This window comes from Acanthochromis polyacanthus, chromosome 1 (assembly GCF_021347895.1).
Source record: "Acanthochromis polyacanthus isolate Apoly-LR-REF ecotype Palm Island chromosome 1, KAUST_Apoly_ChrSc, whole genome shotgun sequence".
NCBI classification, from domain to species: Eukaryota; Metazoa; Chordata; class Actinopteri; family Pomacentridae; genus Acanthochromis; species Acanthochromis polyacanthus.
Genome location: NC_067113.1, coordinates 66,800,880 through 66,826,340, shown reverse-complemented (window position 1 = coordinate 66,826,340; position 25,461 = coordinate 66,800,880). Strand labels below are relative to the sequence as shown.

The following is a 25,461-nucleotide window of genomic DNA, read 5'->3' as shown; positions in this document are numbered from 1 at the left end:
CAACCAGCGGAGCCGCGGAGCCAACTGGAAAATTAAGGATTTGCCATATCCCGTCGGCATAAGTCCAAATACGTCTTTCTTCTCAATGAAACACTTAAGTGCCGTCCTTTGTTTATCTTTCAAGTTGAATTTTAGCTTCAAATCTTTAAGGGCTGTGGCCAAAGCCGAGTGGAAAGATAACTGTTTATTGTGCGCTGGTTGTTTCTGTCAGAATCGTCACGCCTCTGTCGTCACTTCGTTACGCCCGCCTTCTGACTCTACACTTCATGGTGATTGGTCCGGCCAGTTTTAGGAGAATCCAGCCTCGAGCCTTATGGAGGGCAACTAGACCCTCCCTGGCAGAGAATTAAATTCGTTGCCGTGGGTTGTCTAGCGCGGCTAGGCTAATAAAAGGGTACAACATCAAAGGGGGTGAATACTTATGATAGACACTACTTTATATTCTCAACTGTACAAGATTATTAAAGTTACAGTTTCTCTGTTGCTTTCTGTTTTGGTCAGTAAACTCTATTCAGGTCAGCAGTCTAGAAATCAGTCAAACACTGATATCACTAAAGCACACTCACTGACAACTAAACAACTAAAGATCTACTTTGTTGAACATACTAAAATTCCGTCTTAAAGTGACTGGAGAACACAAGTAATTGTGTGAATATATATTTTATTAGGTCTGTGATCTGTGGAGCAGTTCAGATTAAGTTTGGTTTACAAAATATCTGCAACTATTCATGCAAGATTTACAATACTGACAATGGTTGTATTTTTGGAGCAAAAAAGCTTTATCCAGCACCCTAGAAAAGTGAATTATAAACACTATGCTAGCTGAAGTATCATTGCTATTTTCACTTTCAAAGTATGTCTACTCCTACCTGTAGTTGATGGAGAATATTAGGAAAGTCTAAGCGCTCTTGTTCCCTCTTCACTGTGAACCTCGTTGCTCCCACACTTGGCCCAGGATGGTTGTAGACAAACAGTGCAGACCAGAATGTGACCTTCCTGTACTTCCCATCACTCGTGAATCACATTTACTTCCAAATATAGCAGGAATTTTGAACTGCTTACTTTGCAACATTTTCTCTTCTTCATTTTTACTCTTTAATGTAGATGAATGATTTCACTTGTCTTTGAAGTCAAACATGAAGACCCACTGCTGAACTGCCCTGTGTTGGCTGTAACACTTACGTCCCTTCTCTCTGAATTGGTGAACTTTTTACCCTAAAGATTAGGATAAGAAACTCTCCTTTTAGTTTCTGAGCTCCAAGCAGTTTCTGATGGTTTGTACTCACTGTGGGCTCATTTGTAATTGCAGTATAAAGTCCTGCACCCCAATGGAAACAGCACAGCCATGTCTAGAAGTACAGAGCTCAAAAATATCTTGCAGGATGAACAGTTTCTTTAATCATTTAATACGTGGGCTGCACAGTGGCGTGGTGGTTAGCACTTTTGCTTTGCAGCTAGAAGATCCCTGGTTCACGTCCTGGCCTTTCCACGATCATTCTGCATGGAGTTTTCATGTTCTCCTTGTGGATGTGTGGGTTTTCTCCAGGTTCTCCAGCTTCCTCCCACAGTCCAAAACATGCTGAGGTTAATTGGTGATGGTAAATTGTCTGTAGCTGTGAATGTGAGTGTGACTGTTTGTCTCTATATGTAGTCCTGTGACAGACTGTTACCTGTCCAGCTGGGATAGACTCCAGCACCCTAATGACCCTAATGAGGATTAAGTGGTGTCTAGATAATGGAAGGATGGATTTTTTTTTTGTTTTTTTATTTTTAATTTCTTTTCTTTTAGTAACACAAACATGTGCCACCTGGGCACAGAACATAAAACATAACATGACACAAATATAGTATGACGGTACATGACATGACGGAGGGTGGATTTGGATAGTAAGTAAAACAGCAGAGTCAACATAGGCATCTCATACATACAAATATATCAAAATTATTGTTTAGAAGTAGGGAAAGAGCATTTCCTATTAAAGGGTTCAGCATTATCTTTGCCATCTATATGAAATCAGGCCTTATAGTTGATACAAATGTAAGCCATTTTGACCAGTTCTCTTTGAAAATATCAGATTGGTTCCTTAGGTTGAATGTAATTCTCTCCATCACATATATATTATAAATGATATCGATCCACTCGTTTATTGTTGGTTTGTCCTTCTTAAGCCATTTTTTGGTCAAAGCCTTTTTACATGCCACCAGCAACACACTCAAGAGACAGTTTCAAGGACCTCAAGAATCTCTCTCCAAAATGGAGTCACAAAAGGGCAGCCCCAAAAAATATGAAAATGATTTGCTGAAGTATTTCCACAGGACCTCCAGCAGGCAGTCTGATTTGAATAGTTGGCCTTTTGTGCTGGGGAACAAAAATAAGGCGTTGCATTTTTCCAGCTGAATTCCCTCCAGGAGGGGGAGCTTGTCACTGACCACTGCTGTCTGCAGATTCTGTCCCATTCCTCTTGTGAGATTGTGAAGCCTCCTTCTGCTTCCCATCTTTCCTTTATATCAAAAGTATGATCCCTTTTAAGATTTTGAAGGGCCGAGTATAACTTAGATATTATATTCTTGATCAGCTTGGTCTTAATTCTGTACTGGGAGGACCCCCATACGTTGTTGAGCATTCTGAAGGTGTTTCTGGCCTTGTTCAGACGGTTCTTGATGTCACTCCCTGCTCCTCCATTATGCCTTACTGTGCTTCCAAGGTAAGTGAACTCTTCAGTTGTTGGCAGGTCTCTGTTCACTTGTATTGGTGCAGGGTTTGAAACGTTCAGCAGCATCACTTCTGTCTTCTTTTGGCTGATCTTCAGGCCAACTTGCTGTGCATAAGTGCTGAGTCGGGTTGTCTTCTCCTGCATGTGCTGGTGGGTATGGGAGACCAAGGCTAGATCATCCGCAAAATCTAGGTCCTCCAGTGTTGAGAAGTGTGTCCATCTGATGCCTCGTGACTGATCTTCTGTTGTGCGTCTCATGACCCAGTCGATGGTCATGTTGAAGAGCATCGCTGACATTGTACAGCCTTGTCTAACTCCAGTAATCACTTCAAAGCTGGTTTCGCTGTTGCCTACTCTGCATGTGAAGTTGTTGTAGAAGCTCTTGATGATGTCAACAATCTGTTGTGGCATCCCGTAAGCTCGAAGGATGTGCCACAGACTCTCCTGATGCATGCTATCGAAGGCCTTCTCGAAGTCTACAAAGTTGATGTAGAGCTGCCTCTGCCACTCTGTGCACTGCTCAATGATATTGAGCAGAGTAAAGATCTGATCTGTGCATCCCTTCCCCTTCCGGAACCCTGCTTGTTCTCTTCTCAGTTGCTGGTCCACTGCGTTGGCCATTCGCTGGGTGATGATCTTGGCCAGGATCTTGCTAGGAACGGATAGCAGAGTAGTTCCTCGCCAGTTATTGCAGTTGCTGAGGGCACCTTTCTTTGGGATCTTCACAATGACTCCCTCTGTCCAATCGTCAGGTAACTTCTTCCCCTCCCAGATGGCTGTAAGGAGTGGCTGGAGTATGTCTGCTGCTAGCTGTGGATCTGCTTTAAATAGCTCTGCACTGAGATTGTCTTGTCCAGGGGATTTTCCATTCTTGAGGGACTTGATGGCTGCTATAATCTCTTCTTTTCCTGGGGGGTTGGTGTTGACATCCAGGTCAGTCTCTGCCTCCTGTATATCTGGCTCTGTTGGTGGTGGTGGTCTGTTAAGAACTTCACTGAAGTGTTCAGACCATCGTGCATCCTGCTCGGCTTCTGTCGTGAGTAGTCGCCCCTGCTTGTCCATGATTGGAGCGTCATTGCTTCCTCTGTACCTGCCACACACCAGCTTGGTGATCTTGTAGACTCTACCTTGCTCTCCTCTGCTTGCTGCCTCTTCTGCCTGACTTGCAAGGTTGTCTATGTGGTTCCTCTTGTCTGTTCTTGTCATCCTCTTCACTGTTCGGTTTGCTTCCCTGTACTGTTGCTTGTATTTCTCTTTCAGTCGCTCTGATTTGGCCTCCATGGCTTTCCTCTTGAGTTTTTCTGTTCTCAATGGCTTGCCAGGTATCCTCAGTGATCCACTCCTTCCTCTTCCTCTGATTCATTCCAAGGCAAGCTTTGCAGGTCTGCTGATATGCTGTCTTGAGCTGCTGCCACTTTGCACTGATGTCTCCTGAGTCTGGCTGCGTCTGGTCTTCAGCATCTGCTAGCACCTGGAACTGATTCTTCAACTGTACGGTGAAGGCACTCTTAATTTTAAGGTTCCGCAGTTTCTCCGCATCAAAGTGTTGTCGCCTTCTCTGACTGGGTCCGGTCTTCCTCAACTTCAGCCTCAGTGCTGCGGTCACAAGGTGGTGGTCACTTCCCACATCAGCTCCTCTCCTCACTCTGACGTCCCGCAGTGATCGCCTCCACATCCTGTTGATCATCAGGTGGTCAATCTGGTTCTTGTCTCTTCCATTGGGGGAGTACCAGGTCAACTTGTGGACATCTTGATGCGGAAAGAGTGCCCCTCCAATGACGAAATCATAGGTGGTACAGATTTCCAGTAGCCTCTCTCCATTGTCATTCATGGTGCCACATCCTTCTCTCCCCATGGCTCTTTCATAGTTCCTGTTGTCATTTCCAACCTTTGCATTGAGATCTCCCATCACTATCTTCATCTCATGACGTGGTGTGTTGTCCAGGTCCACTTGTAGCTGTTCGTAGAAGGCTTCCTTGCTGTCTTCATCACTGTCATTTGTCGGTACGTAGCATTGGATGACGGTTGTGTTGATGTGTCTCCCTTTCAATCTCACCTTCATGAGCCTGCTGTTGATTGGCTTCCACTCCATCAGACACTTTTCGAGTCCTTTCTTGAGGATGATGGCTACTCCCTCATGGTGCTGGTTATCTTCTCTTCCAGAATATAGCACTGTCTCTCCTGTGCTGGTTTTGTGTCTGCCTGAACCTGTCCATCTGCTTTCGCTGACTCCAAGGATGTGCAGGTTGTAACGTCTCATCTCAGCTGTGACCTGTGCCAGCTTTCCTGTCTCATACATGGTTCTTACATTCCAGAATCCAATTCTGGTCTTGGATTTGGCGCTCATGACTACCATCTTCCTGTCAGTGGCTTCCTTTTGACTTTCACCACTGTCATTCATGCGAGTGTCTTCCGATGATTCTAACAGCCCTTCATGCCCAGTAGTGTTGATTTTCTTTGTTGCCATTTCCGTAACATATTTGTTTTCCGGGACAGAGTTGTTAGCCCTGTGCCCAACCCACTAACCTGGAGGACCGGTGGATCTGGATCGCGCTTCGTCTGACCTCTACCCTTCGACCTGCCCGGCTTGGGTGACCCTACCAGGAGACGAAGCTCCCGCCGGTATAGCTCTAGGGGTCTCTGAGGCACACAAGCCCACCGACCGCGACAAGGTGGCGATCCTTCGGGGGGGTTTTGCACAGTCTAATTTGTCTTTATTTCCCTTAGGTATGACAGATATAATTGCTTCTTTCCAAGACTCAGGGATTTCCCCTTTAGTCATGACCCAGTTGAATGTTTTTAAGAGAATGGGTGTCAACACCTCTTTCAATTTTTTATACCACTCTGAACTGAAACTATCTGCACCTGGAGATTTATTAGCTTTGATTCTTGAAATAGCTGAGTAGATTTCTTCTCTATTTGTGAAGCTAATATTTTATTTTCTTCTTCTGTGAGTTTTGTTAAATTTAGGGATTCGAGTAATGATTCCATTTTCTGATCTGGATTGACTTGGGGTTGTGAGTATAATTTTACATAATATGCTTTAAAGCAGTCTTTAATTTCTTTAATTTGGTGGTGAATGATTTTGGTTTTGGGGTCCTTTATTTTGTATATTGCATTGTCCACCTGTTGTTTTCTTAATTTGTATGCTAAAAATTTTGAATATTTGCTTCCCCGTTCATAATATTTTTGTTTTATGTAGAACAATTTCTTTTGAATCTCTTGTGAGTGTAACTCTTCTGGCTGATCTCTTTTCTTTTTTATATCTGTTTTAAACTTTGGGTCTGTTGAATCTTTATGTTCTGTTTCTAAGTTTTTGAGTTCAGTTTGGAGGTTTTTAATTTTTTCCTCTCTTTGCTTCTTAAGGAAGGATGTCACTGCGATCACTCTCCCTCTCATTACTGCTTTGCATGTATCCCAGAGAATGGGAGGAGAAACCTCCCCAGTATCATTAAACTCCAAAAATTCCTGAATTTCTTTTGTAAACTGTTCTGTCCTATTGTTGTTCAAGATACTGGGATTTAGTTTTCAGTGTGTAAGCTTCCTACTGTAGGTCGTTTTTAGTGACAAATAGAGTGGACAATGGTCCGAAAGGTCCATTACTCCAATATGACAGTCTTGTACCTTAATGCTGTCTGTTCCAAAAATTAAAAAATAATCAACTGTAGAATATGTTGAGTATGGGGATGAGTAGAAAGTATAGTCTTTGACTGATGGGTTTAGGTGTCTCCAAACATCGATCAATCCTATTTCTGATAGTAATAAATTAATTTTCTTTGTTACCTTCGGGGGCGAGATGATCCCAGTTGAGTAAAGGGTTGGGTTAAGTGTACCATTAAAGTCACCTGCACATATTAGGGTCCCCTGTGTTTCAGTTGTAATTCTCTCAATTATTTGAGTATAAAAATTTGGTTCTGAACCAGAAAGATGTATACATTGTATAGGGTAAACAAGTTTCCATCAGCTTTCCTGCGGATCATTATGAATCTACCGTCCTTGTCTTTTATAGTAGACATATGTTCGTAAGTCACCCTTCCGGAAATTAGAATTACTACTCCTCTAGTGTGTTTAGATCTGTTTGAGGCTGAGAAGACATATTTAAATCCCTGTCTTTTGAGTTTTACATGTTCAGTTTCCCTCAAATGAGTTTCTTGCAAAAATGCAATGTCTTTATTTTCCCTTTTTAGTTTAAGAAGAATTTTGCTCTGTTTGACTGGGCTACGAAGTCCATTCACATTTAAGGATATTACTTTCATTTTCTAGTCTTTATGTGTATACATTCACATCTGTAATTGTTTTATGTTATAGTTTCAAACAGGTGCTGATCCCCCCCCTCCAACAAAACAAAACAAAAACTAAAAGAAAATAGAAAATCCTCCCCCATTTTGAACATAGAAACAAGAACAAGAATTTACCGTCATCATAACAAAATGATTGAACGCAAGAACTTACTGTAGCTGAGGAGTCTTTGTCCCTCTAAGGTCCCTGTTGGTGGGTGGGGGGAAGAAACCCTCCTGGATGGCTGGGGCCCCCCTTAGTGGTGCAGTAGCTGACCTGCCGGTGTGCTCCATGTCCACTAATTAGTCCAACATTGCTATTTCTTTCAGTCAGTGATTTACTGTAAGTTCAACAGAGTGCATTTTGGAATAATGAGAGTAAAAAAAAGATTAATAAACAGTTCACCTCCCTTGATTTCCAGTCCGTTCACATGCTGCCTCGTTCACCTCCAGCGTCTTTAACATTGGGATGAACTTCTAAATTCTTGGAGCTTTTCTTTCACTCACGTCTCCATTGGTTTTCCTCCACCGGCTACTCATTGCCACGGGAACGTCTTCAGTATCCTCTCCTTTAGCTTGGAGTTTCGATCCTCTCCGACAGCAGGCACCTCCATTCCCCGTGCTTGAAGCTCCTTTGCAGCTTGGTGAGCGTCTTCGTCAGTCCGTGGGCCTGTGCTCCAGTGGATCCAGATCCTCGTAAAGGGAGTTTGGAAGCGAATGCCTTTTTCTTTAAGCGCTTTTTTAAATTCCCCCGTAGGCTCTACGTTTTTCCATCACTTCATATGCGTAATCATGGTCGAAGAAAATCTGTTGGTTGTTGAGGTGAATTTTCTTACTCCATGCCAATTTCAGCACCATTTCTTTGACATCATGTTGCGAACATGCTGACAACTTATTTTTGGATTTTTTTAAGGAGACATGTAGAAAAACAAAAATATTGATGAAATGAACAATAGATTTGTTTTATTTATTTTCTTGACAGAACTTCACATGATTAGTTCAAGGACTAAAAATCTGTTGATTCTTCCTGTTTTTTTAGTTTGTGGCGTTGACAAATGGTGTAATTTTGGCATTTTTAAAGGTAATGTACCTTTTAAGGGATTAAGAAGATTATGTTTATGCAGGGATATAACTCTTGTTTACCTCAAAGTGCAATAGAATGACCACAAGTGGTGACTGTTTGTTTAATAGACCTCTTTATTTTCTGTCCACGACCAAGTAAGCGGAGTCAAACGGATACATTGTTCATTTAAAAGCACAGTTTGATAGTTGATATCCTGTTGCCTTCAAGTTCATTTTTCCACAAATACAGCTGATTATGCAAAATGGAGGAGGAAATCTGTGACATAGCATACTGTCATGTCATGTTTCCTTTGACTAAACTGTATCTGTAGACATGACTTGTTGTCTGCAGTATTTAATGGAGTAAGCTGCAGCCACCTGTGAAGTGCAGTCAGTGACCAGTATTTTTCCATTACAGACAGGCTTCCTGAATACTTCATGTAAACCAATCAAAGACTCAGAGGATGAGGGCAACATGGAGGAGCTGGACCTGCCGACTGACTTCAAGGACCTTCCTGTCAGGATCGACTGGGACGCAGAGCTTCCCGGCAACTTGAGTGTTCCCCCAGTGGAGATCCACAGCCTGATCCTGGACTTTGCTGCCGTCTCCTTCCTGGATATCTCGGCTCTGACAGGACTCAAAACAGTACGTTACTAACTCAGCAACAATAACCACAGTTATTTCAATGTGGCCTCCTGTAATGAACCATCTCTGAATCTGTGCAGTTGCTGAGAGAACTGGTCCGGGTTGAAGTCGAGGTCTATATTGTGGCTTGTGATCGTAAGTATGACAGTGCAGGGTTGCAGTATTTGTAGAGTGTTATGACCCAACTGCTGGGGTCGGCAGAGTGTAACAAAAATAACCACATGTCATTGGTTAGGTCAAGCAAATTATCGCTGACTGACGGAATTACCACAGAAGTGGTCAAACAAAGGAAAACAGGGCTGGTGGATGAACCAGACAAAACCAAACAAAGGCTAATAGAGTTCTTAAACTAGCTAAACAAAGAATCAAACAACTGAACTCCTAAGCCAAACCTTAACACAGTAGCAACACCAAACACAAACAATAGACACTAATACAAACGAGAGCCAAGTGAGCATAATTAACTAAATAAAACTGGTGCCTCAAAACACACATTTCCAACATTAATAATCACTCGAATCACCACCTCTCACTGGCTACAGGCCACACACAAGACACGAGTCGCTTCTCACTGAATTAGTCGGCTGACAACAAAAGCACAGTCTTCATCAAGACTCGTAGCTCCTCATCGAATTAGCAGCCGCTAACAGCAACTACACTACCGTCACATTAAATCTCAGCTGCTCTTTCTTTGATCATGTCATTTCTGTCAAAAACAATAAAAACTTGTTGTTGTAGGGCAGAGTTAGATGAGTTTTCTTCACATTTGATCATTTTAAGTATCAAAACCAGGGGTGAAAGTAAGCCGTAACAGTCCGGAACTGCGTTCCGCCACCAGATCTTTTGCCGGTACGCAGTTCCGGACCGTTCCGGCTTACTTTCACCCCTGGTTTTGATACTTAAAATGAAAGATCTGGTGGCAGTACACTGCTCGTCCACCGGTATCTATGGGTACGCCACCCGCTGCCTGCTATCGACCAGAGTTCACTGCTCAGCAGTACGTGAGTGCGCATGCGTGTCTACTTCCATAACACAGCGATTGTTATGGCCAGTAGCAGCCAATAGCAAATAGGTGCGCTTGATTTATTGCACTGGGACATTTTCCACAACTAGTCAATAGACGTCAATAAGCGCCGCTTGCGCCGGGACGGGACGAGCAATAAATTACACCTGAAATTCCACACGTTCTTGTGATTGGCTGAAAAACTTTCAACAGGATTTACAATGGTTAGCATCGACCAGGCGTGAACTAACCGTGACGTCACCCGTTGGTTTCAACGCCGAGAAAATGAAGCCCGGATTTTGCTACTTCCTGGTCGCCATTTTGGATTTTTTGGAGCCAGTGACATAAAAATCGTCATCAAACAGGCTGGACCGGAGAGCAACTAGGGGCAGGACCAGTCTATGGGCGGGCCAGACTGAGAGCTGAAAACTCTCTTATCCCGCCCACATTTTACCGCAGAGGCTTCTGTTGCTGTCAATCATTCCAGACAAGACTGTCTATCAAGTATAGCCACGCCCCCTGGCTCCGCCAACTTTAAGGATTTATTTAAAATTCAGTATTGATTTATTTTAAGAAAGGCCCCCTGATCTCTCATTTTGACCATGAAAAGTAACGGGAAAAAAATCCTGAGCTGTAGAAAATCCGTCTATCAAATTTTATTTTTTCCAAAAATGAATTGGGGTCTATGGAGCAAAAGCTTTTTGGAGCCAACCCTAGTGGACGGCGTGATATTGCAAGTTTTTGACACTTCCGGGTGGGTTTCATTCTTGGAGCCAGATGCTACGTCCACTTTATATACAGTCTATGGCATCGACAGACATTTAATAAAAACGGAGAGAAGCACGACAAAATGGTCAAGATTTTTTTGTCAAAGTAAAAATGCAGAGGAATATAACCTCTTTGTTTAAAAGAAAATACAGGGGCACTGGAGATGAATTTCAGTTTCGATTGCGTTTTGACTTTGCTATTTTAAAATGGATGAAGTTAAAGCGAGATGAGGGTTTTGGTAATAGTTCCGGCAATAATTTAAAACTACTTTCACCCCTGTAATCTACCCCTATTAGGCTTTTCTCCCCACATATGTAATCTGTGTTTTATGTTGTTTACCTCTTCGCCGAGCAGCGTCTTTGCTTTCATGTAAACATCCTAAAGTATAGGTTGCTTTCCCACTTTGCTGTGCTTTTTGAATATTTGACTCAAGTCTTTTCATTTCTTGCATCTCTGATCAAAACTGATATAGAAGAGTAGTACAGTGACCCTTAAAGAAAAGCACATATAATCATGAACACACAAATATATACACAAATATGTCAAGACCACTTGCTCCAAATCTGTAGATACAAGACTGAAACAGTTATCAGATAATCAGCTGTATAACTGTGTGCTCTACACTGCCTGACTTTGTTCCTCCTCACCTGCAGCTTACATCCTGGAGAAACTCCATGACTGTTCCTTCTTTGATGATGAAGTTCAACCATCCATGTTTTTCCTGACACTCCATGATGCCATGCTGCACATCCTGGAGAAACATCCAGAATCTACTGAAAAGAAATCAGATCATGACATGGTAAGGAGTGGATGACCAGAAATATACCACAAGGATGCAAATGAGTGCTGCAAATATGCACAGAATGCTAAACTCTTCTTTTTTTTTTTTTTACAGATAATAACAACAGTCACAGTCCATCACCCCAGTGTCAATTTGAGGAGCAGAGATAAAAATGTAGGTATCTGTTTTTGTCAGGCACTTGCTGTTCTTTATGTTTTTAGGAAAAAAGCAAACTAATTTGTTTGATTTCATTTACTACCTTAAATATCCACTTGAGCTACTCTATAAAGGAAGCTGCAGATCACTAAAAGTGTTCCACAACTTTTTATTTACCCTACATAAGTACATTATTTTTTACTGCTCCATATATAACATGAGCTCCTTTTTGCTTCCAGGCTCCAGAACCAGAAACCAAGTTCTAACTTCAGAATGAGAAGATGATTACCTCTGGGAGAAAACTCAGAAGATACCAAAGACTGAAATGAGAAAATATTTGACAGATAATGCTGTTTAGTAACTTATAATGAATTATGAGACATTGTTTTTAATTTAGATTTACATGTAACATATCAATAATAATAACAGCATATATTGAAATGTAAGAAAGGCTTCATGCTGTTGTTTTTATAATGTACATAGTGAATTTGCAGAAAATTTTGGTGCGATATATTTGACATGTTGTATAGTTATATTTTCATGATTATGGAGCTAAATAAACCTTTTTCCACAGTGTTTCCAAAGTATTGTTCTCTGTTTGGGACAAAAACAATGAGGAAAAGAATGAATGAGTATGCATTGGCTGAGACATCGAAATAATTACTTTATCACTACAAAGAATGGTGATGATTGTTTAAGTGGCTTTAAAAAGAGACAGAGAGAGAGAGAGAGAGACAGAGAGAGAGAGACAGAGACAGAGAGAGTCATCAAAAACAATGGTTATGCAATGAAGTACTAAGTCCTGTGTGTATCACGTGACTGAAACAGACAGAAAAGAAAACATGGAACATCTAAAAGTTGTTTTTGGCAGAATAATGCCATAGATTGATGTAAGTACTTGAGTGATTTTGGTTATTATCAAGAAAACCATGGCAAATGTCTAGATATCAGCTCTTAAATTAAACTCCTAGGAGCTATTTTTGTTGCTATCATTATAATTGTCCAAAAAAATGTACCTTTAGTTGTACCAGACATTAAAATGAACAAGGAAACAAGGCTGGCCTATCATTTGACCACAAACTTTTGAACGGTAGAATGTATTTATACACACACACATATATATATATGTATATATATAAATATATATACATACACAGTGCCTTGTGAAAGTATTCGGCCCCCTTGAACTTTTCAACCTTTCGCCACATTTCAGGCTTCAAACAAAAAGATATAAAATTTTAATTTTTTGTCAAGAATCAACAACAAGTGGGACACAATCGTGAAGTGGAACGAAATTTATTGGATATTTTAAACTTTTTTAACAAATAAAAAACTGAAAAGTGGGGTGTGCAATATTATTCGGCCCCTTTACTTTCAGTGCAGCAAACTCACTCCAGACGTTCAGTGAGGATCTCTGAATGATCCAATGTTGTCCTAAATGACTGATGATGATAAATAGAATCCACCTGTGTGTAATCAAGTCTCCGTATAAATGCACCTGCTCTGTGATAGTCTCAGGGTTCTGTTTAAAGTGCAGAGAGCATCATGAAGACCAAGGAACACACCAGGCAGGTCCGAGATACTGTTGTGGAGAAGTTTAAAGCCGGATTTGGATACAAAAAGATTTCCCAAGCTTTAAACATCTCAAGGAGCACTGTGCAAGCAATCATATTGAAATGGAAGGAGTATCAGACCACTGCAAATCTACCAAGACCCGGCCGTCCCTCTAAACTTTCACCTGGAACAAGGAGAAGACTGATCAGAGATGCAGCCAAGAGGCCCATGATCACTCTGGATGAACTGCAGAGATCTACAGCTGAGGTGGGAGAGTCTGTCCATAGGACAACAATCAGTCGTACACTGCACAAATCTGGCCTTTATGGAAGAGTGGCAAGAAGAAAGCCATTTCTCAAAGATATCCATAAAAAGTCTCATTTGAAGTTTGCCACAAGCCGCCTGGGAGACACACCAAACATGTGGAAGAAGGTGCTCTGGTCAGATGAAACCAAAATGGAACTTTTTGACCACAATGCAAAACGATATGTCTGGCGTAAAAGCAACACAGCTCATCACCCTGAACACACCATCCCCACTGTCAAACATGGTGGTGGCAGCCTCATGGTTTGGGCCTGCTTTTCTTCAGCAGGGACAGGGAAGATGGTTAAAATTGATGGGAAGATGAATGGAGCCAAACACAGGACCATTCTGGAAGAAAACCTGTTAGTCTGCAAAAGACCTGAGACTGGGACGGAGATTTATCTTCCAACAGGACAATGATCCAAAACATAAAGCCAAATCTACAATGGAATGGTTCACAAATAAACGTATCCAGGTGTTAGAATGGCCAAGTCAAAGTCCAGACCTGAATCCAATGGAGAATCTGTGGGCAGAGCTGAAGACTGCTGTTCACAAACGCTCTCCATCCAACCTCACTGAGCTCGAGCTGTTTTGCAAGGAAGAATGGGCAAGAATTTCAGTCTCTCGATGTGCAAAACTGATAGAGACATACCCCAAGCGACTTGCAGCTGTAATTGCAGCAAAAGGTGGCGCTACAAAGTATTAATGCAAGGGGGCCGAATAATATCGCACGCCCCACTTTTCAGGTTTTTATTTGTTAAAAAAGTATAAAATATCCAATAAATTTCGTTCCACTTCACGATTGTGTCCCACTTGTTGTTGATTCTTGACAAAAAATTAAAATTTTATATCTTTTTGTTTGAAGCCTGAAATGTGGCGAAAGGTTGAAAAGTTCAAGGGGGCCGAATACTTTCACAAGGCACTGTACATATATGACTGTGTGTATCTTCACTATCTGCACCATCTGTTTGCTGGGACATAAACATTTACTCGATTTACTGTAAAACTGTCTTATAGGTTGAATCCCAAACCGCCCCCTACACACTATCCCTACACACTACCCCTCCATTTGCGCGTTCCCGTGGAGGGTCCTCCATATTAAGGGCCGTCCCAAACCGCGTAGTGCCCTCCGCATTACGCGGGAGTGGACTGTTCAGCCCTTAAATAGCGAGTCTGCATCGATGCTCACTCTGGACAATTTTTTCAGGAAGTGCAACATCGAAATGGAGGAGGAAACAACATATCGATGTAAGTTCCACATGTGTCCATTATTTCTCCCACGCCTTTTTCACACTGACAGAACATCACAAGAAGAGTGGTGTAAAAAGATAAATCAAAAGAAACAAATATTCTTTGCTGACGTTTGATTTAATTGTGCACCCCCTGACACCTTAAAATTTGAACACAACTGACAGAATTCGTTTATTCATTCATTTATTTGTTGGATTTGAAATGCCAGATAATAGGATTGGAAAACATGTGAGTGGAAAAAAAGTGGGATGCTTTCGTCTTCTGGAAGCAGCAGCGATCCTTGTTAGTTGCAACCTGTGCCACAGCGCTACAGCCATGACAGTAGGCGTCTTTGTGTTACCATGGCGATGACGTCTTCCGTTTTCTGGTGAGGCGACAGGGCGTCCCATTCCTGACGATCGTATTTATACCCTCCCCCCTCAATTAAAGTGCCCTCCACAGCTGCGAGTGTGACTTCTTTTGGAGTGACACTCGGTAGTGGAGGGGGTGTGTGTAGGGGGCAGTTTGGGATTCAGCCATAGTCTCCTTTATACCACTTCACTGGCATCCTAAAATGAAACATTAACTTTGTACCAATGGAGATTGCAGTGCTGATCTCAGCTTTAGTGGTGATGACTGTAACATCGAAACTCATCTCTTGTTGTTCCATTACGTCAGAGAATGCTGTTAGTGTTGTTTCACATTTCACACCCTTAATACTGATCTGACTGCAGTCTGTCTTGGTGTCTTGGTGATCATCACCTGAAGAGATATGCTGGTGGAGGAAGGACAAATCAGAATGTGTAGGTTTGAAGCAACTTTCTTTTGATCACTAGGTGTTGAACGATGTGTTTTTTCCTGTGCTAATTAATACTAGGGATGGTTCGATCTGATCCGCTGGATCAATATCGAGTTCAATCCAGGCCAAAATGACTGGATCGAGCATCGGAGTTTTTATTAGAACTCGTTCGATCCGATCCATAAGCCCTATCTATCTCATATATCCTCATCTTCACTTTTCACGACATGCCGTAACACAGACGAGCTGTTGCCATGTGCCCGTGTTTTCGTCACGTAAGCAGAGAGTGAACAGAAGCCTGCAGAGCTGTGGTCATGTCTGCCGTGTGGAGGTACTATATGCGAACGGAGGAGAAACGTAAAATAGCTGAGTACAATGTTTGCAAAATGAGTGTCTCAAGGGGTGGCAGCAAAACCGGACATTTTAACACAACAAATTTAATAAAGCATCTGCAGAAGCATCATGGAAAGCAGTACGGAGACTTTTTACAGGCAAGTGCAAAACAAAAAGTGAACCGCGGCAGCCATCGTTGCAGGAAGCACTACAGAAGAGTACAAAACTCGCTCCAACGCCAAAATATAACAGAGAAAATTGTCGAGTTCATTTTTCTGGATGAGCAACCACCTTGTGTGGTGGAAAATGTGGGTTGTTGAAGTATTTTTCATTTCCCCTGAAAAATCAGACTCCCCCTTCGCGTGAACGCGTGCGCCTTACGTTTCACTCTGTGGCCACTTGACGGCTTTTCTGTTGTACGTTTACTGTTTTTTTTTGTTTGTTTTCTACTGTTTTTCGGGTTAAATGTGATTAAGTAGCGAACTGTGGACATGTTTTCGTGTTAAATATGATTAGGTGACAGGTCTCTCCTCTTCTCATCTGCACGTCCACCCACCGGTGTCTAAATGGCATCAGGGGAGATCCTACGCTGCTCTCAGCTTCACTCGCATGAGAACGTTAGGACAAAGCTATATTGTTTATATTCCATCCAGGCCCGGACTGGCAATCGGGAGAGGCGGGACTTTTCCCGGTGGCCTGCCTCCTTATTGGCCTGCCTGGACAGGCCAGCCACGGACTGGCAGGCCAATGAAAAAAAGTTGATCGGCTTTTTGGCAGACAGGCCAGAGACAGCAGCGCTAGAAGCCTTACAGAGTACACGCCCACCCTCCTGTCACTCACACAAAGCAAGTGCTCTGAGCTCTAAATCAGAAGGATAGGGATTGGTCAAAGTGACATTTTTTTTAGAAGAAACGTGCCATGATTGGTTAGTTGCTTTATGGCCCGCCCCTTCATAGCGAGAACGGGGAAGCATGCACTGCAGAGCGGTGATATGAGAGTGAGGCGAGAGTGGAAGGAGCTAAGATTATGGAGCACCCTTAAGTTTACAAACGGTCGGTTCTTCTCACAAATGCATCATCAGACTTCAAAGGCCAAAATATAATAAAACAGCACTAACAGCACTTTATTTTTGGGGCCCAAGTCCAACCCATAAGTAAGTGACTACAGGGATGGATGTGCAAAACTAAATAATTGTATTTTTATTGAGGATATTGGATGTATACTGTATTGCTTGTTGTCGACTTAAGATTGTTTCTCTTGAAGCCATGTTTATTTTAAATACTATCACTTTATTTTTTTTTTATATTATTATTTCCAATTCTTTTAGTTTAGCTGAAATGTGCCACCTGCTGAACTTATTTATTTGGATCACAGCAGGGGGCCTGATCTCACTAAAGTTTGTGTGATTTTGATCCACCTTGTCCGTTTCATTTGATCATTATTGCAGTGTTTTTGAAAACTGATAAATACTTAGTGCAATATTGATGACCATTAAACAATATTTGTAGAGAAATGAATCAAATAATTACTACACCTTTATTCTTACATGGTGATGGAAATGTAATGCTAATTTTAATGCACAAAATATGGTGAGTCTGGCCCAAATAAGCTCCACAGGTGTCAGGTGGGTTGCAGGAAGCCTGAAAACGTTTGAGACCCCCTCTTCAGGCAGTTGACTTACAATTTTCAGTTATAAAATGAACATTGGTGTTTGCATATACTATTAGCTATGACCAGCTGACATCTAAATGATTTGCTGACAAAATAATATATATTTTTTTAATTCCACATGTTATATAAATAATAGGAAAAGGAAAGCATTGGAAAAATTGGTGAGGGTAGTGAAGAGATTACAGAAGAGAAAAGTACTGGACTGTATGGAGCTGTTGTTATGGTTGTGTTTAATAGACTTACTGTCTGTTTAGTAGTGTTGTAATTGCTATAACAAAACTGTAAAAGGCATATTTTTGGAAGGAAAAAAAACAAAATTTTGGTGCATTATCCCACGTGACACAACCCTTGTGGTGGCGGACGTGGCCTGACTGATTGGAAATCTCCCGGCCTGAATTTCTTTCCCAGTCCGGCCCTGTCTGCTGTGGTAAACAAAGTTTATACTCCAGTACATAGGCGTCAGTTTAGGGGGGACGGTGGGGACGTGTCCCCCCCACTTTTTATCAGGGGTCATTTTGTCTCCAACACATTCAAATTCTTCACATGTAAGCCGTTGTAAACCCAGTTATTTTCAGTAGTATAGAAAATTCCGACGCTCCTGAACGCACCATCCGCACTCGGCCGAGAGTTGCACAGACATGCAGCACACCTTCGTGAGGTTAAAAAAAACCGTGCAGATGCTAAATTTGCGCCCGTGCCAAGTGGAAGCTCCGACCAGAGGCGTGCAGGGGCAAAATTTCGGCCCAGGAGAAGTAGTACTATAGCGGCCCACAGACCCCTTTACCAGCATGTTACCGATAGCTTAACAGGTTTAGCCTCTGCTTTTGGTGCGGTGGTTGTGAGTTCGTGCCCAGCTTTTAGCATTTTGCCGCCGTTCTTCGACATTTTCTCAAAGTGCTGTGGTCTCCGCCCCCCCCCCCGCCCCCCACTTTTAAAAACAAACTGACGCCCTTGCTCAGGTAAATACATATGTTTTTTATTTACATTTTTGATTAAAACAACACAACACACATACACAAATAACAAGAAAAAAAATTAAAATCAATTCACACAAATCAGCCAAGCAACAGCAAATACAACAACAAAAAAAAGATAAAAAGGGGTTGAAACAAAAATACACAAACAGATCAGTACAAATACCATGTACAACAAAAAATGACAAAGATAAAACAACAAAGATGTCAGGGAGCAGTAAATTAGCTGTCAAAGCACACATTCATGAGATGGTGTGCATTAAATCATAATTTCTTTCTTTTATCTATGGAAATAGGAGAAAAAAAGATAAAAAAAGAAATTAAAAACAAAGCAAGAAGGTAAGAGATGCTAATTATAATGTCTTTCTTTAATATATTCCTGAACATATGACCACAAATTTCCAAGTTTCCCATCAGGGGGACAGCTGCTTGCTCCATCGTTAGCAGATCAGCAAAATCATTAAGCCATGAATCTAGACAAAAGCATCCTGGCTTTCTTACTTTCCAGTTCATCAAATTTTTCTTTTAACAGCAAGAAATGCCAGTGACAAAAGGTGTTTATACTCAGGTAAATACTATCAGTAAATATTAGTACTTAGTCAGAAGCACTTCCTGTTCCTGTGTCACCGGAGGGAACACTGTTGAGCTGTGCTGCAGATGGACTTTTTTTGCTGTATGGATTAATCTTATTCACAGCGAGCTTTTTCGAGAACACTGCAAACTGCCCCTGGCCTGGATGTACAGACAATGCCACCTAAAAAGGGCCCGGCACCGGAGGAGTTTGAGGAAATTAAAAACTCCCTCGACTCCCTTAGCGGCAGCGTGAGTGCGGTCAGAGCGCAACAGGAACAGCTCCTGGAGCTGTTGGAGGAGGTAAAACAACTACGCCTCCAAAACGCCGAGAAGGAGCAGAGGATTGTGGCTCTGGAGCGGCGCGTGGACGAGCTGGAGCAGTATTCCCGCGTTAATGATGTGGTCGTCACTGGCATTAAGATCCGGTCACGCTCGTACGCTCGGGCTGTGGCCAAGCAGAGCGGGGAGCCGAGTGACCTGGAGGCGAGCTCAGTGGAGCAACAGGTGGCTGCCTATCTCCAAAGTAATGGGATAGAGCTCGACCTGGAGCACATTGAGGCTGTCATCCCCTGCCCACGAGGACCGGGAGACCGCCCGCCATAATAATGACATTCACAAATCGAAAGAAAAAACAGCGCTTCTCAAACAAGGACGCAAACTGAAAGGAACAGACGTTTTCATCAATGAACACTTGACACGACGGAATTCGGACATTGCACGGAAAGCTCGACAACTAAAGAAACAAGGCAAGATTCAGCATACATGGGTTAACAACTGCAAAATCTTCATCAAACTGAACGGGACGCCAGAGGATGCCAAAGTTTTGGTGGTCAAAAACATCGAGGACCTGGACAAATATTGAGGCAACTGAACTCAACTATCCATAATACTCAACACTACTACTATAGTATGGCCTATAAGGGACATGGACATGGTGCATACTATTCATGTTGATGAACAAATGGAATTGGATACTGACGAATATCATGAAAACGCTATATATGATGCAGAAAGAGATCCGGACAATAATTTCCTTGTTTCTGTTACCAATAACTGCAATTATTTTACACATGAACAATTTGAGAACAACATAAAACCAGATACCAAACTGTCAATCATACACTTCAATTCCAGAAGTTTGTACACAAACTTTGTGCCGATCAAACAGTACCTAGAAACCTTTTCTGATCCTTTTAAAGTTATTGCTCTATCTGAAACCTGGATTAATAGTGAAAAAGGTGCACTTTTTAGTCTTGATGGATATGAATTAACACACATGGATAGAGTAAATAAAGCTGGAGGGGGGTTGCCATGCTAATTCATAAATCTATTAAATTTAAAGTTGTACCAAGCATGACACTCGCTATAGATGGTATAATGGAATGTCTAACAGTGGAAATACTTAATGATAAAAGGAAAAATATAATTATCAGTTGTATATACCGGATGCCTGGATCATGTATAGTTACATTTAATGACTACATAGATAAATTGTTTTCCACTGTCAGCTCTAAACAATTGTTTGTCTGTGGGGATTTTAACATTGATTTGTTGAATCCCTCAAAACTAAAAATTATTGATGACTTCACTGATACTATGTACACTTTAAGCCTTTATCCAACTATAACAAAACCGAGTAGAATAACCTCACACAGTGCGACAATTATTGACAATATCTTTACTAACATTATAGATAACAAAATCACAAGTGGCCTGCTTGTTTGTGATATCACTGACCATCTACCTGTGTTCACTGTATATGACTACCATTTAAAAAGAACAGAAATCCATGATAGAACTTTCTTCAGAAGACTTACAACTGAAGAATCTATACACTCCTTGAACTATAGTCTTGCATGTCAGGATTGGACCACAGTCCTCAGTGAACCAAATGTGGACAGTGCATATAATACATTTCTGGATTTATTTACCTCCTTGTATGATAAACACTGCCCACTGATCAATTATTCCATGAAAAAAAATCAGTTTTAAAGTTCTTGGCTCACAAAAGGTATAATTAAGGCATGTAAGAAAAAGAATAAACTTTATAGAAATTTTATTCAACTGAAAACTAATGAAGCTGAGCAACAGTATAAACAGTACAAAAATAAATTAACTGACATCATAAGAAGTAGTAAACAATTGTATTATAGAAATAAACTGTATGAAAACAAAAATAATATGAAAGGGACCTGGGATACACTCAATAGTTTAATTAAACAAGGATCATTTAAGTCATCTTATCCTGAGTATTTTATCAACGAAAATGGTGAAAATTATAATATGAGGAATGTTGTAAATAAATTCAATCAATTCTTTGTAAATGTTGGCCCTGAATTGGCAGCACAAATTCCTGACCAAGGAAGTGATGACTATTGTGCATATATTAAACAAAATTCCATGTCCTTTTTTCTGTCTGCTACGAATGAGCAAGAAGTTATGAAAACTGTTCAAAAGTGTAAAAGTAAGTCATCTGTTGATTCTCACAACATTAGTATGATATTAATAAAACAGGTTATTTTGAACATTGTCAAACCCTTGACCTACATCTTTAACTTATCATTTCAAACTGGTTGTTTTCCAGAAAAAATGAAAATCGCAAAAGTAATCCCGCTATATAAACAGGGAAATAAACACCATTTTACAAATTACAGACCAATCTCACTGTTGCCACAGTTTTCAAAAATCCTGGAAAAACTCTTCAATTCTCACTTAGAAACATTTCTTGGAAAACACCAAATAATAAATGAAGGGCAGTATGGATTCAGAACTAAAAGGACAACATCAATGGCAATAATTGAAGCACTCGAAGGAATCACAACTGCACTTGACCAGAAACTGCATGCAATTGGCATTTTTATCGATCTAAAAAAAGCATTTGACACCATTAATCACACTATATTACTCGATAAATTATATAAATATGGAATTAGAGGTGTGGCGGGAGACTGGATTAAAAGTTACCTGACTGGAAGAGCACAGTATGTCCAAATGAGACAGTCTAGATCAGATGTGCTTGGGATTGCTTGTGGTGTGCCCCAGGGGTCTGTCTTGGGACCAAAACTGTTCAACATTTACATAAATGATCTCTTTAATGTATCTCAGACCTTGAAACTTATCCTTTTTGCCGATGATACAAACATATTCTATAGTAGTGACAACTACAATGAATTAATAACTGTAGTAAATAAAGAACTCAAAGTGATAAAGAAATGGATGGATATAAATAAGTTATCTTTAAATATTGAAAAAACCAAGGCAATGATGTTTGGGAATCTACAAATGAACTCAGAAATGCAACCTTCTGCCGATAGTGTACCTATTGAATTTGTTTGTGAAATTAAATTTTTGGGCATTGTAATTGACAACAAGTTGTCATGGAAACCACACATCAAACACATTAAAACCAAAATTTCCAAAAGTCTCTCAATTATAAACAAAGCAAAACCTTACCTGGATGTGAATGCACTTCGCACACTTTACTGCTCTTTAATCCTCCCTTACCTGACATACTGTGTTGAAGTGTGGGGAAACACCTACCAGAGCACAATTAATCCTCTAGTTTTGTTACAAAAACGAGCTGTGCGGATCATTCACAAGGCGGGTTTTTTAGAACACACACATAATTTGTTTACTCAATCAAAGTTGTTTAAATTCAATGATCTGGTAAAATACAACACATCAATTATTCTTTTTAAAGCTTTCAATAATTTATTACCAACCAATCTTCAGCGCTTCTTTATAATTTGAGAGCAAACATATGACTTGAGAGGTTATGCTAATTTTACATTACCCAAAGTTCGAACTACTCGTAAAAGTTTTTGTGTGTCTGTGTGTGGGGTGAAACTCTGGAACAGTTTGGACTTACAACACAAGCAATGCCAAAATATTAACAGATTCAAACTGTATTATAAACATCAGATCTGGTCTAATTATAGGCACAGCATGTTGTAATTCACCTTGTCATTTACAGTTACTGATCAATGTGTCCCTATTGTCCCTATTGTGGTGTTTGTCCATTATCATCGCTGGTATTTTGTCAATTTCCGGTATTTTGTCCATTTCCAGTATCTGTCCATTTCTGCTATTAGTCCATTACCATTGCTGGTATTTGTCCATTCCGGTATTTTGTCCATTCAATTGCTGGTATTTGTCAATTACCATTGCTGGTATTTGTCTCATTGTTTATTGGCTTTTGTGTATTATATTGCATTTGTCACTATAACATAACCTTGTTATGATGAGTCACAGCTCATAGTGCTTCCATAGATGAGCTTGGGGGTAGGATTAAATAAGTTTTCTTCCTCCTACTCCCTTTTCAGGCATTCTATGCATATGTTATCACATTGGAATATTTGTTTTTGCATTGTTATTGAAATCGCCTGAAATGAATGAATTTTAAAAAAAAAAAGTCTTTCTTTAGTATTTACCCGAGTATATAGTAAAGTATTCAGAAAGACAAATGACTAATTCATAAAATATATAAAAAAGAAATTGTCATAAATAGGGGATATACAGTAGCTGATATTTTTATCAGGCATATTACTTGACATAAAAAAGGTCACATAAAGATAAACCCTGTTTACCTGCTGTAAATGTTAGACACTGAGAGAGTTTTTCCTTAACCCTCTTTCTGTTGTGCCAGATGTTGATATATCTGTTCTCCTTGCAGGCATGCAACAGGCAGGAGGTGTGGAGCCCTTTTGGGTTGTTCTGGGCCACTTGAAGAGCGCAGAACCCGAACCTTGGATGCAGCACCATCACTGGTATCTGGCAGCTGTCACATATGCACATATGTAGAGCATGTGTGATGTGTTGCGGCGGTGTTACGACATGCTTTACGCCAGAACAGAAACGGGTCTAGTGTTGTGGCAGCACATGAGAAGCTGCATGTTGTGTCATGAGTTATGCTGAACAAGTGGCAAGTTAATAAAGCCGAGTTATTGAAGGAACTCACCTCGGTTCATTCTACATGGTGTCAGAAGTGACCGGAATCACCGAAGAGACAAAGTAAGGATTACCGACGAAATGGCGAAGTTTAATCCCCCAGCGAGTTTTTCTTTTGATAAGCCGACCGACTGGCTGGACTGGAGGCAGCGCTTTGAGCGGTTCAGACTCGCCACAAAGCTGGACAAAGATGACGGAAAAGTCCAGGTGAGCTGCCTTATCTACGCCATGGGCAACGAGGCAGAGGATATATACAAATCATTCACTTTCACCGAAGAGGGGCACAGGAATGACTTTGACATTGTGGTGAAGAAGTTTGATGACTACTTTTTTCCGCGGAGGAATATTATTCACGAGAGAGCGTGCTTCCACCAGCACCAGCGGCCAGGCGAGAAAGCGGAGTGTTTCATCCGTGCACTGTATGATCTATCAGAATACTGTGAGTTCGGCGCAAGCCGAGAGGAAAATATCCGCGACCGTATCGTCATCGGGATATTGGACAAGGAGCTCTCACGCAGGCTGCAGCTGATGCCGGACCTGACGCTCGCGCTGACGATACAGACCGTCAGGCAGTCTGAGGAGGTCACAGCACAAGTGAGCCTGCAAGGAGACGCTGCAGGATCAGTACACGAGGTGCAACATAAGCAGAATAAAAAGAACTGGAGACAACAACAACAAGGCAAGTCTAATGACAGAAAATGGAGAGGAAATGACAGTAAATGTGGTAAATGTGGAAAAGCACAACACAGCAAAGATGAAAGATGCCCTGCAGGGAGAACCACATGCCACTATTGCCATAAAATAGGACACTGGGCCAGGATGTGCCACAACAGCAATAGGTCCGTGAATGAAATCACAGAGACTGAGCAAGCTGACCAGACATCTTTTTATTTAGGTTCAGTGTGCAGTGCAGAGGAGAAAGAGCAGTGGACTGTGCAGCTAAAGGTGGATTCCACCCAGTTGGAATTTAAGATAGACACAGGAGCCGATGTCAACGTGTTAAGTGAGGACTCTTTTCAGAAACTCACTCCACCAAGAACTCTGAAACCAGCTGACATTTCACTGGACAGCCCAGCAGGGGAGCTTTGGTGTCTTGGGCGTATTAATTCTACAGTTAGCTATAAAGGAAAGGAATATCCATTAGAAGCATATGTAGTGCGTGGCAAGAGTGTCAGCAACCTGCTCAGCCGACCTTTATCTGTGAAAATGAACCTAGTACAGCGAGCTGATGAAGTGACATGTGCCACCAGCGGATTTCTGCAAGCTTTTGGTGAGCATGGCACCCTAAAAACTGAACCAGTGAAAATCCAGCTGAAAGATGATGCTCAACCATATGTGGTGCACACTGCTCGCCGGGGGCCCTTCCCCATGTTGCAAAAAGTAAAAGAAGAACTACACAGAATGGAGAAGAGTGGTGTCATTGAGCGTGTGACACAGCCAACCGAATGGTGTGCACCTATGGTGCCGGTTCTGAAGAAAAATACTGGCAAAGCCAGAATCTGTGTGGATCTAAAAAGACTAAACGAGTCAGTCAAAAGAGAACGATACATCTTACCCACCTCAGATGAAATCACAGCCAAGCTGAGTGGAGCAGCTGTATTCTCCTCTCTTGATGCTGCGAGTGGATTTTGGCAGATCCCTCTACATCCAGATAGCTGCAAATTAACAAC

At 41.3% G+C, this 25,461-nt stretch overlaps 1 protein-coding gene across 4 annotated transcripts in view; it reads left to right on the top strand.

The window, feature by feature from the left end:
* The window catches only part of LOC110971717 (chloride anion exchanger), a 63,194-nt gene extending 51,211 nt beyond the window's left edge, over positions 1 to 11,983 (top strand). For all 4 annotated transcript variants that reach the window (XM_051953995.1, XM_051953996.1, XM_022222115.2 and 1 more), the window contains 5 exons: positions 8,472 to 8,699; positions 8,780 to 8,834; positions 11,124 to 11,269; positions 11,366 to 11,425; positions 11,647 to 11,983. In XM_051953995.1, coding sequence (XP_051809955.1) covers positions 8,472 to 8,699; positions 8,780 to 8,834; positions 11,124 to 11,269; positions 11,366 to 11,425; positions 11,647 to 11,673 — 516 coding nt within the window. In that variant the 3' untranslated portion in view covers positions 11,674 to 11,983. The remainder of the gene's footprint in view (positions 1 to 8,471; positions 8,700 to 8,779; positions 8,835 to 11,123; positions 11,270 to 11,365; positions 11,426 to 11,646) is intronic.
* Positions 11,984 to 25,461: the final 13,478 nt, after the last annotated feature.